Raw genomic sequence first — 17,786 nt, 5'->3', positions numbered from 1 at the left:
CTGCGTACACAGTGCTTTGAAATAATGACTTGGGGTAGCCCAAGTCTGTCGACCAGGGCTGGGAAGCTCACTTCCGTAGGCTGTGCAGACATACCCATAATCAGAGGTACAAAGCTTTAACAAGGCTGGAGAGATCTCAGAAGTAGATTCCCAGTTTTCTGGGGGATAGAAGGGTCAGGAAAAGCTCTCCATCAAAATATTATTCAGCCTTCTGAAAGGTGCACTGAGCTGGGAGCCAGAAGACCATCAGTTAAAATCTCATCTATTCCATTCACTCTAAAGACCTTATTATTGAGCAACATCTCATATCCCTATATTATGAGGGGGCAAAATATCATCCATGCCTTTCACATATGAAATAACTGAGAGGTTGCACAAGGTCATGTCTAGCAGAGCTAGGATAGACACCAGGGTGAGAGTCTCTCCCCAGCTCTTGCCACTTTAGGCTGCTTCCCTGCCCTCTTGCCCAGCATAAAGAGCCTCTAAAAAGATCCAGTTCCATCCAGGAAATACTCATCTTGATGCAGGGACTGAAGAAGACAGCTGCAGGCCATCTTCCAAAGACCCCCTTCAAAGTCCTTGCATAGGGGCATGCCAGGGATAATATGGCTGTGTGTGGGAGGAGTACATCAAAAGTGGGGCTGAAACATGTAGCACTGCAGAGATTCAGGGCAGCACTACTGCCCATGGGCAGCCAAAGACAGGCTATTATAACTTAGATGCGACCCCCTCTTGGTTTTAAAGCCACCTTAGTGCCTCTTCCTCCTGGCCTGTTGATTCTGTGCAGTACCTCTCACTTCCTGTCTTTAATATACGCAGCCTCATTGATTCTGCCCCTCAAAAGGCATTTGCCAAATCTATGTGCTTTGCTATGCTATCAGTAACCATGGTTCTAACCACAAGACTATGCACCTTTCAGAATTAGAAACAGAACCCAGCATTCCTTACTCCCAGTCCCCGCGCTACTCTAACCAGAAGACCATTATCCCCTCCCAGGTGGGAATAGAATCCAAGAATCCTGATTCCTAGCATTATATTACTGTCTAGCAAAAACCAACCCACTGGTTAAGTGCTACTTCCCCTTTTGGGGACATCTCTTCAACAAATAAAGTAGTGGCCATCTTTACTGAGGCCATGAATAATTTCATACCCAATAGGTAGCTTCAGTCCCACTGTAAATTATGGAAAATGGTGGCCATTTTTAACAGTGGAAAATTGTGAATGTGATGGGAAAGACAAGAAAGTACAATGGTTAGAACTTTGCTTAATTACAATCTATTTGTATTAAATGCATTCAAGGAATGCTGGCAATAACTTAAACTGTATAGAAAGTGTGAATGATGATAAAACAACCAGTTGTTAGCAAAATGGATATGAAGAAAAGTCAAACACCAAAAATGTTTTAAAGTCCCATTTAATTTTAACTCAAAATAAAAGATTTAGTTTGAAATACTTCTGAAAATTCAGTCTTTACTCAGACTCTGAGCTTGAAATTTGGGAAAGATGCAATGTATTTTTCATGCAAATCAAAGAATGAATCTTCCCAAATTAAAAAAATGGAACCCAATCTTAATTTAGAGGTGATACCGCTCCTCTATTAAAAGGTATCTAGCTCATCAATCTTCAGTCTCAACAGGGTAATTTATTACATGGTCATTTCTCATTTTAAGTGTAGTATATGTGAAAGCTTCTAATCAATACGCTAAAACAATTATTGTTAATGATTCCTTCATTGGCATATAAATTTATCTGACTCGACATGAATGAAGATGAAAGAAATGGTAGGATACAAAGGATCAAATAGATCAAAGCAATAAAACCAGGTAACTCTTTCACACTAAAATGCAAAAACTGTCAAGAATTGTTAAGTAGCAAATTAGAAAGGGCCATGCTCATCTTAAAGTGCAGAAAATCTATTTCTTCTGATTCATCAAACCCAAATGTGCCATTGACTGAAACTTCATCTACTGAATGGGAAAGATAGAATATTGATGAGTTTGATGATCCTGCAAGTAAGTTTTTTTCACGGTCATCACCGTTATCAAAAAGTAGCTAGAATGATCATTTAAGTCCCTGTTCAACGTTTTCTAGCAGCTTTTCAACATCAGCTTCGTTTAGGAACAGTATTTTTGTCCTTGACACGCAAAAAACTGATGAAGAATAATGAGAGATTTGGCTGTTTTTATGGCATAAAGGCTCAAACCTGAACTCGTTAAGATTGTCAAACATTTATGACAGGTTTCAGAGTAGCAGTCGTGTTAGTCTGTATCTGCAAAAAGAACAGGAGTACTTGTGGCACCTTAGAGACTAACAAATTTATTAGCGCATAAGCTTTCGTGGGCTACTGCCCACTTCTTCGGATGCACCTTCAATGGAGTACAAATAAGACATTTAAAGAGAGGCGGAAATACTTCTCCCTAGATACACTCCTCCAGATAGATTTCAACTTACTAGTGAAGAAAGAAAGTTATGGAAAGAGCTAAAAGAATCAACACTGACATTAGATGGTTGGTTGAAAATGAGAAGTCACTCAATTATTACAAACATCTAGTCAAGGAAATGTATTCTTGTTTAATGCTATTGATTCTACACATGAAAATAAAAAAACAGAATACTGTGTCCAAATTGCTGAAAATCTCATCCAGAAAAAAGTTAAACAAAGAGGTCTTCACCAATTTTCAGAAAATGAAAATAAATTGAGAAAGATGAGAGCTGAAATCATGCTAAAGCAACATACTGATATTCAACACACTACTTGATGCTTGTTGAGAATAAAGCATCAACTAACACAGTTCAAAAGCATTAGTGTAAAAACCACCATCACTCGCCTGGTTGACTGGATGAAACTGGAGGACTGATGTCCCAACTTCTCAATTAAATTGAGCAGAACTGAGGAAAACTGTCTGTACAGCCAACTACCGTAAGTATGCTGAAATCTGCACTTAGCACAAGTAGGACAAAACATATTTTATACAAGAAACTCTAGAAAGTCACTAAATCTATTTTTTAAAATGAAGAATTTACAGGACTTCATAGATGTGAGGGAGAGACCTCAAAATTGATGCAAAATTATATTAATAAAACTATTTTTTTGTTTTTGTTAGGTTATTACAAGTTTGTCTGCGTCTTTACTGAATATTAAGATACAGCTACAAATGTATTATAACCAGAATGCTTGAAAATACAAAAATATCTGTGGTATATTTAAGTTAATTATGTTATAAAAATTTCAGGCTGGCTAAAGAAATTGCAAGAGGTTTCTGCTTTCTGTCTCCCAAGAACAAGCAAATCGCCTCAGAAGATTATCGTACCTTAGCCATAAAACCATGAGTGTTATACAAACTAAGAAAAGTTGCATTTTAAACATTACCTTGCTTTAACTTTTATACTATTTTCTTTTGTTCAATGTTTAAAGGATATATTGGTTATTGAAATTTATGCTTTTTACAAAATACCCGAGACATTTTATTGCTATACCAGATAGACTGTAACTCTAAGGACCTTGGGTGAAGAGACAAATATCTGGCTGCATATTCAGAAGCTGGAGGTAGCACCTAAGCCAACCCCAATGGCAGGAAGCCAATGAAAAGATGACAGCAACCAACTTTGAATCTAAACAAGCCTGAAAAAGATGTCTGCCTAACTTCATGGAAACAAAAAGGAAAAATATTTAAAAAACCTCAGAAGTGAGCACCCCCACATACACACACAAACCCTGTGCTACCCTACTTAAACAGCAAGCATTCATCAACTTATCCGTCCCATCTCTATAATCAAGCTGCCACAAAAGCTAATCAAGCTGCCACAAAAGCTAAGGAAAACCAGAGAAGACTCAAGGGGGGGAGAAGGGGGGAAAAAGGATAGCTTCCCCAAGATTTCAACATGGATTGGTGAAATCTTGTTAACTAAGACACTGCCAAGATATTAGATTTAAAACTCTTGTAATGATTTTATTGAGATATGAAAATGCTGTTATAAATTAAAACATTAATAGTTGCTCCTGTTAATCATCAAATGGTTAGACCACATACACCTGGAGAGGAGTCAAGGGTTTAATATTGGAAATAAAGGAAAAGAGGGATTTAACTGGATCTAACATTCTTAATATTGGTCAATTGCCCTGTCTCAAGACAACTCTTTAAATGGCTTCTGCTCTAAATCACTGATTTGAACCCCTCCTTCAGTTTCATAGGATTGAGTTAAGATTGCTTACTTTGCCCACTTATAAACTAGCTGATTATTAATAACAAGACAAGTTCTATCTACCCTTAAATTAATTATTATGTCCATACAGAAACAGCTTCTAAGTATCTAGTAAGATACTAAGACTGCGTTCATAATAATTTTGGAAAACAATATACTTTGGTTTTAACTTATCAAATGAAGAGCATCCCCAGTGGTGGTCCACTCTCAAAGGTATTATATCTGTAAAAGCTCTCTATAGACAGACAGAATAGATTGTAATGGAAGTAGCCAATTCATCATTTGTGTTGTATTAACATTTTCTTTTACTTTCTTCAATAATAAAATATCCATGGTTAATAATTCTGATTTTGCTTGGTTTTAATCCTGGTGTCCCTTAAGGTATGTAAAAAAAACCCTTTCAATAAAATAGTGGGAGTTAGAGTCTATGGGTATGTCTACACTACGGGATTAATCCGAATTTATATAATTCGGATTTGAAAAACAGGTTGTATAAAGTCGAAATGTATGCGGCCACACTAAGCACATTAATTCGGTGGTGTGCGTCCAAGTACCGGGGCTAGCGTCGATTTCTGCACCGTTGCACTGTGGGTAGCTATCCCATAGCTATCCCATAGTTCCCGCAGTCTCCCACGCCCATTGGGATTGTGGGTTAAGATCCCAGTGCCTGATGGGACAAAAAACATCGTCGCAGGTGGTTCTGGGCACAGCCTCACCTCCTCCCTCCCTCCTCCCTCCCTGAATGAAAGCAACGGACGGCAGACAACCATTTTCGCGCCTTTTTTCCTGGTTGGGTGAACACTGCAGACTCCATACCACGGCAAGCATGGAGCCCGCTGAGCTCAAGACAGCAGTCATGAACATTGTAAACACCTCGCGCGTTCTCGTGGAGTTTATGCTCAGCCAGGACCAGAAAAACGAGGCGAGGAGGCAGCGGCGGCGGCAGCACAGCAACAAGCATGATGAGGACATTGACATGGAAATGGACACGGACACGGATACAGAATTCTGTGAAACCACGGGCCCCGGTGCTTTGGAGATCATGTTGTTAATGGGGCAGATTCTATCCATGGAACGCCGATTCTGGACAAGGGAAACAAGCACAGACTGGTGGGACCGCATAGTGTTGCAGGTCTGGGACAATTCCCAGTGGCTGCGGAACTTTCGCATGCGTAAGGGCACTTTCATGGAACTTTGTGACTTGCTGTCCCCTGCCCTGAAACGCCAGAATACCAAGATGAGAGCAGCCCTCACAGTTGAGAAGCGCGTGGCGATAGCCCTGTGGAAGCTTGCAACGCCAGACAGCTACCGGTCAGTCGGGAATCAGTTTGGAGTGGGCAAATCTACTGTGGGGGCTGCTGTGATGCAAGTAGCCAAAGCAATCACTCAGGTGCTGCTACGAAAGTTAGTGACTCTGGGAGATGTGCAGGCCATAGTGGATGGTTTTGCTGCAATGGGATTCCCTAACTGTGGTGGGGCGATAGACGGAACCCATATCCCTATCTTGGCACCGGAGCACCAAGCCACCGAATACATAAACCGCAAGGGGTACTTTTCAATGGTGCTGCAAGCACTTGTGGATCACAAGGGACGTTTCACTAACATCAACGCGGGCTGGGCGGGAAGGGTTCATGACGCTCGCGTTTTCAGGAACACTACTCTGTTTAAAGGGCTGCAGCAAGGGACTTACTTTCCGGACCAGAAAATAACCGTTGGGGATGTTGAAATGCCAATAGTTATTCTTGGGGACCCAGCCTACCCCTTAATGCCATGGCTCATGAAGCCGTACACAGGCAGCCTGGACAGGAGTCAGGAGCTGTTTAACTACAGGCTAAGCAAGTGCAGAATGGTGGTAGAATGTGCATTTGGCCGTTTAAAAGGTCGCTGGCGATCATTATTGACTCGCTCTGACCTCAGCCAAAGAAATCTCCCCATTGTTATTTCTGCTTGCTGTGTGCTCCACAATCTCTGTGAAAGTAAGGGGGAGACCTTTATGGCGGGGTGGGAGGCTGAGGCAAATCGCCTGGCTGCTGATTACGCGCAGCCAGACACCAGGGCGATTAGAAGAGCACACCAGGAAGCGCTGTGCATCAGAGAAGCTTTAAAAAACAGTTTCATGACTGGCCAGGCTACAGTGTGAAATATCTGTTTGTTTCTCCTTCATGAAAACCCACCCCCTTTATTGACTGATTTTCTGTAAGGAACCCACCCTCCCCCTTCCCCCAGCTTTCTTTCAAACCAAATAAAGTCACTATCATTTAAAAAATCATTTATTCTTTATTAATAGATTAGAAAAAGAGGGAGGGAACCCGGGTGGTATTTGGGAGGAGGATTGTTGGGAAGGAAAAAGCCACAAAGAAAAGGTTAAAAAAATGACAGCCTTTTGCTTGGGCTGTCTACTGGGGTGGAATGGGAAGGTGTACGGAGCCTCCCCCCCCCCATGTTCTTACACGTCTGGGTGAGGAGGATACGGAACATGGGGAGGGGGGAGGGTGGAACAGGGGCTGAAGCGGCAGTCTGTTTTCCAGCATCCGTTCCTGAAGCTCCACCAGACGCCGGAGCATGTCTGTTTGCTCACGCAGCAGCCCCAGCGTTGCATCCTGCCTCCTCTGGTCTTCCTGCCGCCACCTCTCATCTCGAGCGTCTCTCCTCTCCTCACGTTGGTCCCTCCTGTCCTCACGTTGGTCCCTCATGTCCTCACGTTCACTGGCTTCTTTCCTATACTTTGAAACTGTTTCCTTCCACTCATTCAGATGAGCTCTGTCACTGCGGCTGGATTCCATAATTTCAGAAAACATCTCGTCTTGCGGTCTCTTCTTACGATGCCTTATCTGTGATAACCTTCGGGATGGAGGAGGGAGGCTTGAGGAATTTGCAGCTGCTGTAGGGAGGGGAAAAAAGAGAGAATTGTTTAAAAAGATACATTTTGCAGAACAATGCTTATACTCTTTCACGGTGACCAACACCATTCACATTACATAGCACATATGATTTCTGTGCAAGGTCGCATTTTGCCTCTTAATGCTGAGTGCCTGTGGCTTTGCTGCTAGAGAGCACAGGTCTGGGCAACAGAATTCGGCTTGCATGCGGCCATGGTAAGCCATTGTTTTACAGCTTCTGCGCCCTCCTTTCCCACATACCAAGCATAGCCTGTAGAGTGCTGCGGTTTTTCTGTTAACATTCAGCAGCAGAAAACAAACTAACCACCCCCCCTCTCGCCATGAATTCTCTGGGATGATCGCTTTACCCCTCCCCCCCCCACCGCGTGGCTGGTATCAGGGAAGATCCCTGCAGGCACCAAACTAACCACCACCCCCCGCCGCCGCCCCCCTCCCGCCATGAATTCTCTGGGATGATCACGGTAGCCCTCCCCCCACCGCGTGGCTGGTAACAGGGAAGATCCCTGCTAGCCAAACGCGAAAAACTCAGGGCCAATTTCCCATCTGCGCTTGGCTAACTGCAGGGAAGGATTTATTTTCCGCCACAGGCAAACAGCCCAGTAGGAACGGCCACCTCTGTCCCCTTAATTAAGTTCCCGTATTTCAACCAGGTTACCAGGAGTGATATCACTCTCCTGAGGATTACACAACAAGATAAAGAACGGATGTTGCTTGAATGCCAGCAAACACCGGGACCATACGCTGCCAGGCTTTGTCAGGCAATGATACCAGATTACTTGCTGCAAGCATGGCGTGGTCAAGTGTCCTACCATGGAGGAGGGAATAAGGATGCACTGCCCAGAAACCTTCTGGCAAGGCTTTCGGAGTACCTCCAGGAGAGCTTCATGGAGATGTCCCTGGAGGATTTCCGCTCCATCCCCAGACACGTTAACAGACTTTTCCAGTAGCTGAACTGACCGCAAATGCATCCCAAGTCCTCAGGGCAAAGTAATCATTAAAAACCGTTTGCTTTTAAAACAAGTTTTATATTTTAAAAGGTAAACTCACCTGAGGTCCCTTCCATGGGGTCAGAGTCTTGGGTACTGGCTTGGGAGGGTACTTCAGTCAGGGTGATAAAAAGATCCTGGCTGTTGGGGAGAATGGAGTGCTGTGTGCTCTCTGCAAGCTCATCCTCATCCTCCTCCTCCTCCTCTCCCCCATCGGCAGAATCCTCAGGCGTCGCTGATGAGACTATCCCTGACCCAGAATCCACGATCACAGGTGGGGTAGTGGTGGCAGCCCCCCCTAGAATTGCATGCAGCTCAGCGTAGAAGCGGCATGTCCGCGGCTCTGACCCGGAGCGACCGTTTGCCTCCTTTGTTTTTTGATAGGCTTGTCTGAGCTCCTTGACTTTCACGCGGCACTGCTCAGAGTCCCTATTGTGGCCTCTCTCCATCATGCCCTTGGAGATTTTTTCAAAAGTTTTTGCATTTCGTCTTTTAGAACGAAGTTCTGCAAGCACTGAATCCTCTCCCCATACAGCGATCAGATCCAGTACCTCCCTCACGGTCCATGCTGGTGCTCTTTTTCGATTATCAGCCTGCATGGTTACCTGTGCTGATGAGCTATCTGTGGTCACCCGTGCTCTCCACGCTGGGCAAACAGGAAATGAAATTCAAATGTTCGCGGGGCTTTTCCTGTCTACCTGGCCAGTGCATCCGAGTTTAGATTGCTGTCCAGAGCGGTCACAATGATGCACTGTGGGATAGCTCCCGGAGGCCAATACCATCGAATTGCGGCCACACTAACCCTAATTCGAAATGACAATATCGATTTTGGCGCTACTCCGCTCGTCGGGGTGGAGTACAGAAATCGATTTAAAGGGCCATTTACATCAAAATAAATAGCGTCGTTGTGTGGACGGTTACAGGGTAAATTCGAATTAAAGCTGATAAATCCGAATTAAAGTCGTAGTGTAGACCAGGCCTATGAGTCAGAATGATCAATACAGGTTATTCATTAGCTTATCTTTTGATTTTGGGTTTCCCTGATTTGTCAGTAAGAGAAAAGAGCTGATCTACCACTTCTTGTTTCTCTAGATTAAATTTTTCAGTAATTTTTAAAATAAAATTACTCTGTTTCCAACAATTTTAAATTATCCCTTTCTACCCCACCCAGATTACAGGCTGGTGACACTATTGCTGAAATGCTGTTAGAAATTTGGCTTGATCTAACTAATAAAAGAACTGGAACCACACAAGAACAAAATCAAAACATGATTAAGAGAAGCTATGGAACCTTTCCATTATTTAGCCAACATGACTGATCCCAAATATAAAGATCACATGTTGAATCCAGCATAAGAGGAGGTAGCTGAAACATGGCTGATGGAATATAATCATCTCTCTTGTCATTTTAAATTTAAAATCTAGATTTCTACCACAAATCTGTGTTTGTATTCACAGTTCTGACTACATCATAAAGTAGAAAACTGTCCAAATAAAGTCACAGGAGACAGGACAGTTGAATTTTATCAATTTTTAAAATCTCTTCATTCCTATCCTGTAAACTCTGCATCATATGACCAAGTTTTAGCTCATTCAGATAGATTTAGTTGAAACTTTATAATAGACTTGATTTTGAAAAAAGAAAGTCAGGAAACGTCACTCTTCATGTTGTATGCACAACCTTAGTTCTGTGTGTATGCATTACAATAGCCTTTAGTTATACGGCCAAAAGCTATTGCTCAAAGTACAATATATCATACAATTTCTTCTACATCCTTGGTTATACATGTCATAATGAACTAATATATCTTTCCTGACAGACTTTTTATATGATAAATTTTCTTCTCTCTGAGGGATGTATTTTAATAATTTAAGTTCTATCTTACAAACCATCACCTACAATATATAACTTCACTTCACTTGTGGACCATATGAATGCATGGACTGGGAATGGCAGACAATCAAGGAAATACCATTATACAAAAACTACAGTAAGCCATACTTACACAACATATACTACATATTAAATCTAAAACAAAACAACAATAGTGAAAATCTTCAGGTTTCTATAGGCCTCCAAAGCTTACTTCAGACCAAACCACTTCATCCCCTTAACTGCACAAGGAAGACTTTGATGCTGGATTTAAAAAAAATGTACAGATGCAAAATATCCAATACACAAGCAAGTAAATCTAGAGTTTGCATTTGTAAATATCTCAGAGAAATGTGCCCTCCTGCAAACTTCATATACAACACAAAAGCCCTCCCAAACATTTATATGAAAAAAATATCGAAGGTGTAAAGAAGCTAAGCATTCCTCTGGTATCCCTTTTATGGATTTAGGGAAAAAAAACAGTGCAAAATGTTCAAGGGGTAATAAATCCATCAAATAAAAAAAAAGTTTACAAGAACTCACAAAAGGCATTTCTTTTTACAGAGAATTACTCAAATGCCAATTTCAGTGGTTTCCAACCATTTTGGCTACAAAGCTGTGAAAAACATGACAAGATTTTCTTTTATTATGGGAAAGCATGATTGATTTACTCTTTTAGTAAAATCAGCTGAACTGTTTTTGCTCAAATAAAAAACAAAACCCCTTTGGGGCTGAAAATAAGCCTGGAAAATTTCAGCCTATGAAGGTGAAAGATTCAGAAAGTAAAAGAAGCAACTGACAAGGGGCTTGGTATTGAACTCATTAGTTATCCTTAGCAACAGAAGTCTTTGCCTCTAATGCTAACAGTATATATTTAAAAATTATTACTGCTTATTAATTTAAGGATCCACACTTTCTTCTTCTGTCTTCATTTCATCTTATCAACGGTTGACTTGAAACTGCAATTTTATTTTAATGTACACCTCTACCCCGATGTAACACTGCCCTCGGGAGCCAAAAAAAAAAAAATCTTACCGCATTAAAGGTGAAACCACGTTATATCGAACTTGCTTTGATCCATCGGAGAGCACAGCCCCGCTCCCCCAGAGCACTGCTTTACCGCGTTATATTCAAATTAATGTTATATCAGGTCGCGTTTTATCTAGATAGAGGTGTAGTTTTTTTGGCTATCACTATATTGTTCACCATTTGCTGATATTTGTTTGATATTTTTATAAACTTGGTAATCTACTACACAATTCAGTTCTTCTCTTCCAACTCTTGTATCCAATAGTAGCTTATTGTGCCAACTGCTTTCTAATGTATGAAAGCCTCTGCTTCCCATAGAATCCTAAACATTAGGGTCAGAAGAGACTACTTGAATAACCCAATTAATCTCTTGCATATTGCAGAACTATTCTCTATATCATTCCCATTAGGTTTCAGCTACACTAAGATTTTTCTGCAAATCTCTTTTTGTGGCACTCATGTTGTTGTATTCATGCAGCTCTGTAACTGGTATCACTAATACAGAATGGCTCCTAACTTTTTTAACACGTTGTCATCCAACCCTGCAGGGTGGTAACGTGGGCATCTGATCTATGTTAGTACTCCAACTATTGCTAGCACCAGTGGAGCTAAAACCAATTCCACAGCAATGATGGGAGATTTGAAGAAAAACCAGAGTGTAGGAAAGGGCCAGTATATGTAGTCTAACCTGTTCTTAAGTATTGACAAATATGGAAATTCAACTATCTCCCATGGTAAGCTAGATCCCTGACAGACTGCTCCTTACTGTTAATAACATTTTCTTAATGCCCAGCCTAAACTTTTCCTTCCTTACCTTCAGGACATTTGTCCTCGTCCTGCCATCATCAGTAATTGATTTATTCCTTCCTAATTTATACTGTTACACTGAAGACATACATGAAACTGTAAAGTGTAACCTGTCCAAGCCTTCTTTTAGAGTAAGCATATTTACCTCTAAGCACTTCCTCATATGCCCTTGAACCAAATTTGTTGTTCTTACTCTAGTTTTACATTTATCCTTCCTAGTTTATGGGGAGCACAACTGGACATAATAATCCAAGTATAGTCTCATCAAAGCTATGCAAAGAAGCACTATTATCCATCTGGCTCCTTATGTCAAAGAAAAATACTATTATTTGGTTAAAACAACAAGGAGTCTGGTGGCACCTTAAAGACTAACAGATTTATTTCCATGGGTCCATATGATGAAGATGTCATCAATGTAGCGCAAGTAGAGGAGGGGCACTAGGGGACGAGAGCTGAGGAAGCGTTGTTCTAAGTCAGCCATAAAAATGTTGGCATACTGTGGGGCCATGCGGGTACCCATAGCAGTGCCACTGACTTGAAGGTATAAGTTGTCCCCAAATCTGAAGTGGTTGTGGGTGAGGACAAAGTCACAAAGCTCAGCCACCAGGCTTGCTGTGGCCTCATCAGCGATACTGTTCCTGACAGCTTGTAGTCCATCCTCATGTGGAATATTGGTATAAAGTGCTTCTACATCCATGGTGGCCAGGATGGTGTTTTCAGGAAGAACATCAATGCATTGTAGTTTCCTCAGGAAGTCGGTGGTGTCTCGAAGATAGCTGGGAGTGCTGGTAGCATAGGGTCTGAGGAGAGAGTCCAAATAGCCAGATAATCCTGCTGTCAGAGTGCCAATGCCTGAGATGATGGGCCGTCCAGGGTTTCCGGGTTTATGGATCTTGGGTAGCAGATAGAATACCCCTGGTCGGGGTTCTGGGGGTGTGTCCATGTAGATTTGTTCCCGTACTGTAGCTGGGAGTTTCTTGAGCAGATGGTGTAGTTTCTTTTGGTATTCCTCAGTGGAATCAGAGGATAGTGGCCTGTAGAATGTGGTCTTGGAGAGTTGCCTGGCAGCCTCCTGTTCATAATCTGACCTGTTCATTATGACTACAGCACTTCCTTTGTCAGCCCCTTTGATGATAACGTCAGAGTTGTTTCTGAGGCTGTGGATGGCATTGCGTTCTGTACGGCTGAGGTTATGGGACAAGTGATGTTGTTTGTCCACAATTTCAGCCTGTGCACGTCTGCGGAAACACTCTATGTAGAGGTCCAGTCTGTCATTTCGACCGCATGGCCCCACAACAGTATGCCAACATTTTTATGGCTGACTTAGAACAACGCTTCCTCAGCTCTCGTCCCCTAGTGCCCCTCCTCTACTTGCGCTACATTGATGACATCTTCATCATATGGACCCATGGAAATAAATCTGTTAGTCTTTAAGGTGCCACCAGACTCCTTGTTGTTTTTGTAGATACAGACTAACACGGCTACCCCCTGATACTTGACACCATGCAAGGCACACGATTATTTGGTTAGTATTTTGTAACAGCACTGCACTGCAAGCTCAGATTGAGTTTGCTATTTCTCTACTAGATTCACTATCCACTGTCCTACAAAAGATGTTTTTCAAACTTACTGGTTTCCAACCAATCATCCCCCAATTTGAATCTGTGCTATTTACTTCCTTTTCATGTTGCATAGTATTCCTTCATAATTATTAATATTAAACGATCTCCACTCCTCCCAGCAAAACCTGCAAGAGTGAGTATAAATTCAAGAACTCAATGAGTTTTAACTCATTTCTAACTGCATTCTCACCTTGAAGAAATCAGGTGTACAACTTTAGAGAGTGAACAAGAAGGGAAGCCCAGAAACGAGGCAGAAGTAGAGGATTTACAGAGCTATCCAAATGCATCATCTCAGATCATAAAGCATCCATTCTGTCCCTGTACTTTTTCCTCCATCCTTCATGTAGCATGGCTAAAGAGATGTTATCATTGGCTTTTCAACTGGGTCCTGTTTCACCAAAGCTCTTTAGCAAATGTCTGAGCTTAGCCCTTTCTCCAAGGGGGAAGGCAGTGCAGGTGTGACAGTGAAATTAATGCTGCTACAGTATAAGCAACATTAACTTATACTGTGTGAATATGAAAGAAGCATTGCTACAAAGAACAGCTCCTCAGTGGCGCTCTCTCTCCCCCCATCCCAGCACACTGCCTGAAATCCCACAGAGCCCCAAATCCCAGGGAGCTGTGGGAAAGCAGCCCGAATAGAGTAACAGAGTGGAGTTAGTATGACGCATTCCTTTCAACGGCTACTTTTGGTGACTTACTGCTCCATTTCACTTTCAGTTTTCCCTCTTACGGAGCCCACTCTTCCAATCTCTCAGTCACTTTTTCATTTGATACTATCATTGATTGTGTTTGCCACTCCTCCAATTTTTGTGTTGTCTGAAATTTTTATTAGTTGAAACTTTACCTTCTATTATTAGGGGAAATATTAAACAATGTGCTTCCTGCATCTACCCCTCCAATGTATCTTACACTTGACACTGTGCGTTACTTGTTTTGTCTGAGGAGGGAGGAAACATACCACAGGTAAGGCTGTCAAAGTAATTCTTTAGTCCCATTTCAGCCTGTACCTTTCCTAGTTGTCCTCTACTGTTTCCTGGTTCTTCTGGAGTTGCTCAAGCCAAACCCAAACTATGTACCTGATATTAAAAAAATGTTAATGTATTTTTTAAAAATTACTATCCCCACAATGACTGGAATTTCAGCTTCATATTGACTTTAAATGATTTATTATTTTATAACAATATGTTTATTTTGAGAAATCATCTCAGCAAGTTTTATAATGGTAGCTACTAGCAGAAAATGTGGCTACCTGAACTTCACCTCATGAAGTAATACTTCGTTTTTAAAGCTTTGTCAGTAACCAAGGCATTACCACACTGCACAAATGTAGCTATAATTTCACTGATCAAAATAAATTGCACTTGCTTTCTTCCCTACAACTATTAATATAAAGAGTTTTACATGAGGAAAACAACTTAGGTTTTTCAGTTAGCACTGATGTAAACTGGTGTATGTTAACATGACTGACATATTGAAAATGATACCTACAATTCTTTTAAATACACCAAAAGTACTTCTTTACTAGAGCTAATAAATACTATTTTAATTTTGTGTAGATTTCAAATGTAACTATAATTACTTTGTTTCAAATGTTTAAAAAAAACCTGATATTTATTCTAAATGCTGAATTTTATTACCTTGCAGATTCCCTGTAGTTACAAATAGTAATAATATTGACCTAGTACATGGTGTTTTTTAAAAACATTATAATACTTTCTATGAACATATTTTATGTCTAATCATGTGATGAAAATGCCTTGGACATAGTTATTTCTGTATCTTAGTGCTGTAAGATGGAAGTCCTGCTGCTAGCCGGACTTGCAGTAGGGAAGACAAAAGCAGTAGCATGTACCAAGGCTAACCAATATAAAAACATCAATTTGATTAGTTGACTGGTAAAGGGGTTTGTCAAACACTAAAGCCAAGGTGCTAACAAGCAGACCAAAGAAGAAAACCAAACTTGGGAGGAGAAGGGATTATATATACATATCAGTAAAACTGGAAAGAAAAAAAAAAAAAAAAAAAAAAAAAAAACACAGTTATAATTTATTAACAGAATGGATGCTACACTGTTGCTACAGCCTATAGTAATGAAATTCATTTCAATTCCTGCCTTGACCAAGAGAATTAAATCAATACTTAGCTGCTCAATTTCATAATGGGATTTGTGTCAGATTTTCAGAAGAACTCAGCTCCCTTTTAGGCCACTTTATTTAAGTGTCCAAGTGGAAACTGAGCTCTTTTGAAACACTGGCCCCCACTGCAGGTAGTGAGCACTTTTTAAAGTCTGAATCTTTTTTGTTTTTTAACATTTTTAGTAGTAGTCTTCTTTCTACCACTCATCTTTCAAAAATAGATTTCAAATATAGAATTCAAAGGGTGATAAAAAATATCTTCAGACCCAATAAGCTCTCATGCATTTGGAGGAGATTCTCCATTTTAGGGATAAAAGTTACGGCACTGTTTTAAAGGACACTGTCAACTTCATTTATTTTTTTAGTGACTAATTTAAAAGATTCCAATTAATGATAGCACATCCTTTATAATATATAGTAAATCCTGGTTTCTTTCTTCCCCTCACCTCCACCTCCCCCCCAAAAAAAAGATATCTGAGAAGAGATTTTTGCTCCACTGCTATTTAAAAGAGGCTTTTCAGCATGGGAGAAGCTGAACAATTCAGGTTCCTATCTTGCAAGCTACTCCATACAGGTAAACCCCTGCATGCACACAGCACCTCCTTGACTCTGTGTGGGCACTGGAATCTGCTTGCATAAAGCAACTTTCACTGCTATAGGAAGCCAAGCCCCTACCCTGTGATAGTGAAACTGACTAAAGTGCTGGCAAATGTACAAAATAACCAAACTAATAAATAGTTTTGGAATTTATTTTTTAAATTATAGCTTCTTTCAGCTACAGTAAGGGAAAAAAATTCTGACAAAAACGTTTTTAAATTGACAGTGTACCTTTACAGTCTCTTTCACTGGAAATTAGAGTTTGGGGGTTTGTGAGTTTTTTATTACATTTGTAATTTTTCTCAAGATTGAATGAGGTTTCAAAACAAACTGTGCTGATTCAGAAGTGGCACCCCTTTGTAAACAGATGGTCATCTTCCAACAGTACCAACAAGTGTCTATCATCCCTTGTCCTTCCCAAGTACCCATAGACCCTCACTCCTTTAAAAAAAAAAGTGATGAGTGTAAAGCACCTGGAGCAGACACAGACAGCCCTGCAAGTCTCACTCCCTGGGCAGCAGGGAGAAAGAGGGAGACTCCACCCTTTGGGGAATGAGTTTTAAAGCACCTGAGGAAGTCTCTCCAGGGAGGAAGATGGGGGGGGGGGTTTATGCTGCCTGGGTTTCGATGCGATCCACAATCTCTGTGACTGAAACCTGAGCCTCTCATTCCAATGGGCTTGAAAACCGCGGCAGCCCCCCACAGGCTGCGTCCCGACAGCATCTCCCGCTCTGCGCGGACACCAGCCAAACCCCACTGCCGCCCCGCCCCGGCCCCCTGCCCCGCCGCAGCCCGAGCAGCCCCGCACCCCGGTGGGGGGCGCTCAGAACCAGGGCTAGTCTCCGCCTTCTCACAGCCCGCACCCCGCGACAGCGGAGCGTGCAGCGAGGGGAGGCTTCACCCCGCCCCAGGCGGAGACCTCGACAACGCCCGCCCGGGGCAGCTGCCCGGCACCCCCGGGATTATGTATTTACCTACTCAGAGACTCCTCGGCGCAGGCACAACAGCGTGGGGAGAGGCCCGGGAGGGAACAGCAGCCCCCCGTCCCCCGCCGCCTCTGGGGTAGTGCCCCGCTGCAGCCACAGACACCTGGCACCACAGGCTGCAGCCAGCCCCACCGCTCAGCCGGCCGGCCACCCGGGTACCACCGTCCCGCTTTGCCAGGGATTATTTACCTGAGTGGGGAGTCAGCCCCTCCCCCCGCTGCTCCCCAGCCCAGGGGAGCCCCCTGCTCCCCACGCCCGCTGTCCGGTGGGAGGGGGATGTTCAGGAGGAGGGGAGCCCGTTATTGGCCTACTTACCATCAATCGCCATGATCTTCCAGGTGGGCCGTACCAAGTGCAGCGCACGCAGGAGACACACCGACAGGCAGAGGCTGGAAGAAAGAAGCAACGGGGGGGGGGGGGGCTGAAAGGGGCGGGAGAATGGCGCGTGCCAGGGCAGTGGAGCGGCGCGTGACTCCGCCTCCTTTCCCCGAGCCACAGGCGCGCCCAGATTCGAAAGAGCGGCAGTTGGGTGGCGGCGGCGGTCGACACCGTCCCGAGGCCAACGGCCGTCGCCGCCCTGGTTCGCGACTGCCGCTGTCAGAGGCCGCCTGCGTCCCATCCTGCTGCTGCGCTAAGCCTTGCGCT

General features: G+C 42.7%; 1 protein-coding gene across 3 annotated transcripts in view; it reads right to left on the bottom strand.

Moving 5' to 3' along the window:
- The window catches only part of SYT14 (synaptotagmin 14), a 169,836-nt gene extending 152,301 nt beyond the window's left edge, over nucleotides 1–17,535 (bottom strand). For 2 of the 3 annotated variants that reach the window (XM_054021277.1, XM_054021279.1), the window contains exon 1: nucleotides 17,457–17,515. In XM_054021277.1, the coding sequence (XP_053877252.1) occupies nucleotides 17,457–17,469 (13 nt within the window). In that variant the 5' untranslated portion in view covers nucleotides 17,470–17,515. Of the gene's footprint in view, nucleotides 1–17,456 lie in introns of all 3 variants that reach the window. The other variant, XM_054021278.1, reaches the window with a different exon arrangement.
- Between the last annotated feature and the right edge of the window lie 251 nt (nucleotides 17,536–17,786).

The sequence above is a fragment of the Malaclemys terrapin genome, chromosome 3 (assembly GCF_027887155.1).
Source record: "Malaclemys terrapin pileata isolate rMalTer1 chromosome 3, rMalTer1.hap1, whole genome shotgun sequence".
NCBI lineage: Eukaryota > Metazoa > Chordata > Testudines > Emydidae > Malaclemys > Malaclemys terrapin.
This window is presented reverse-complemented; position numbering and strand designations above follow the sequence as displayed.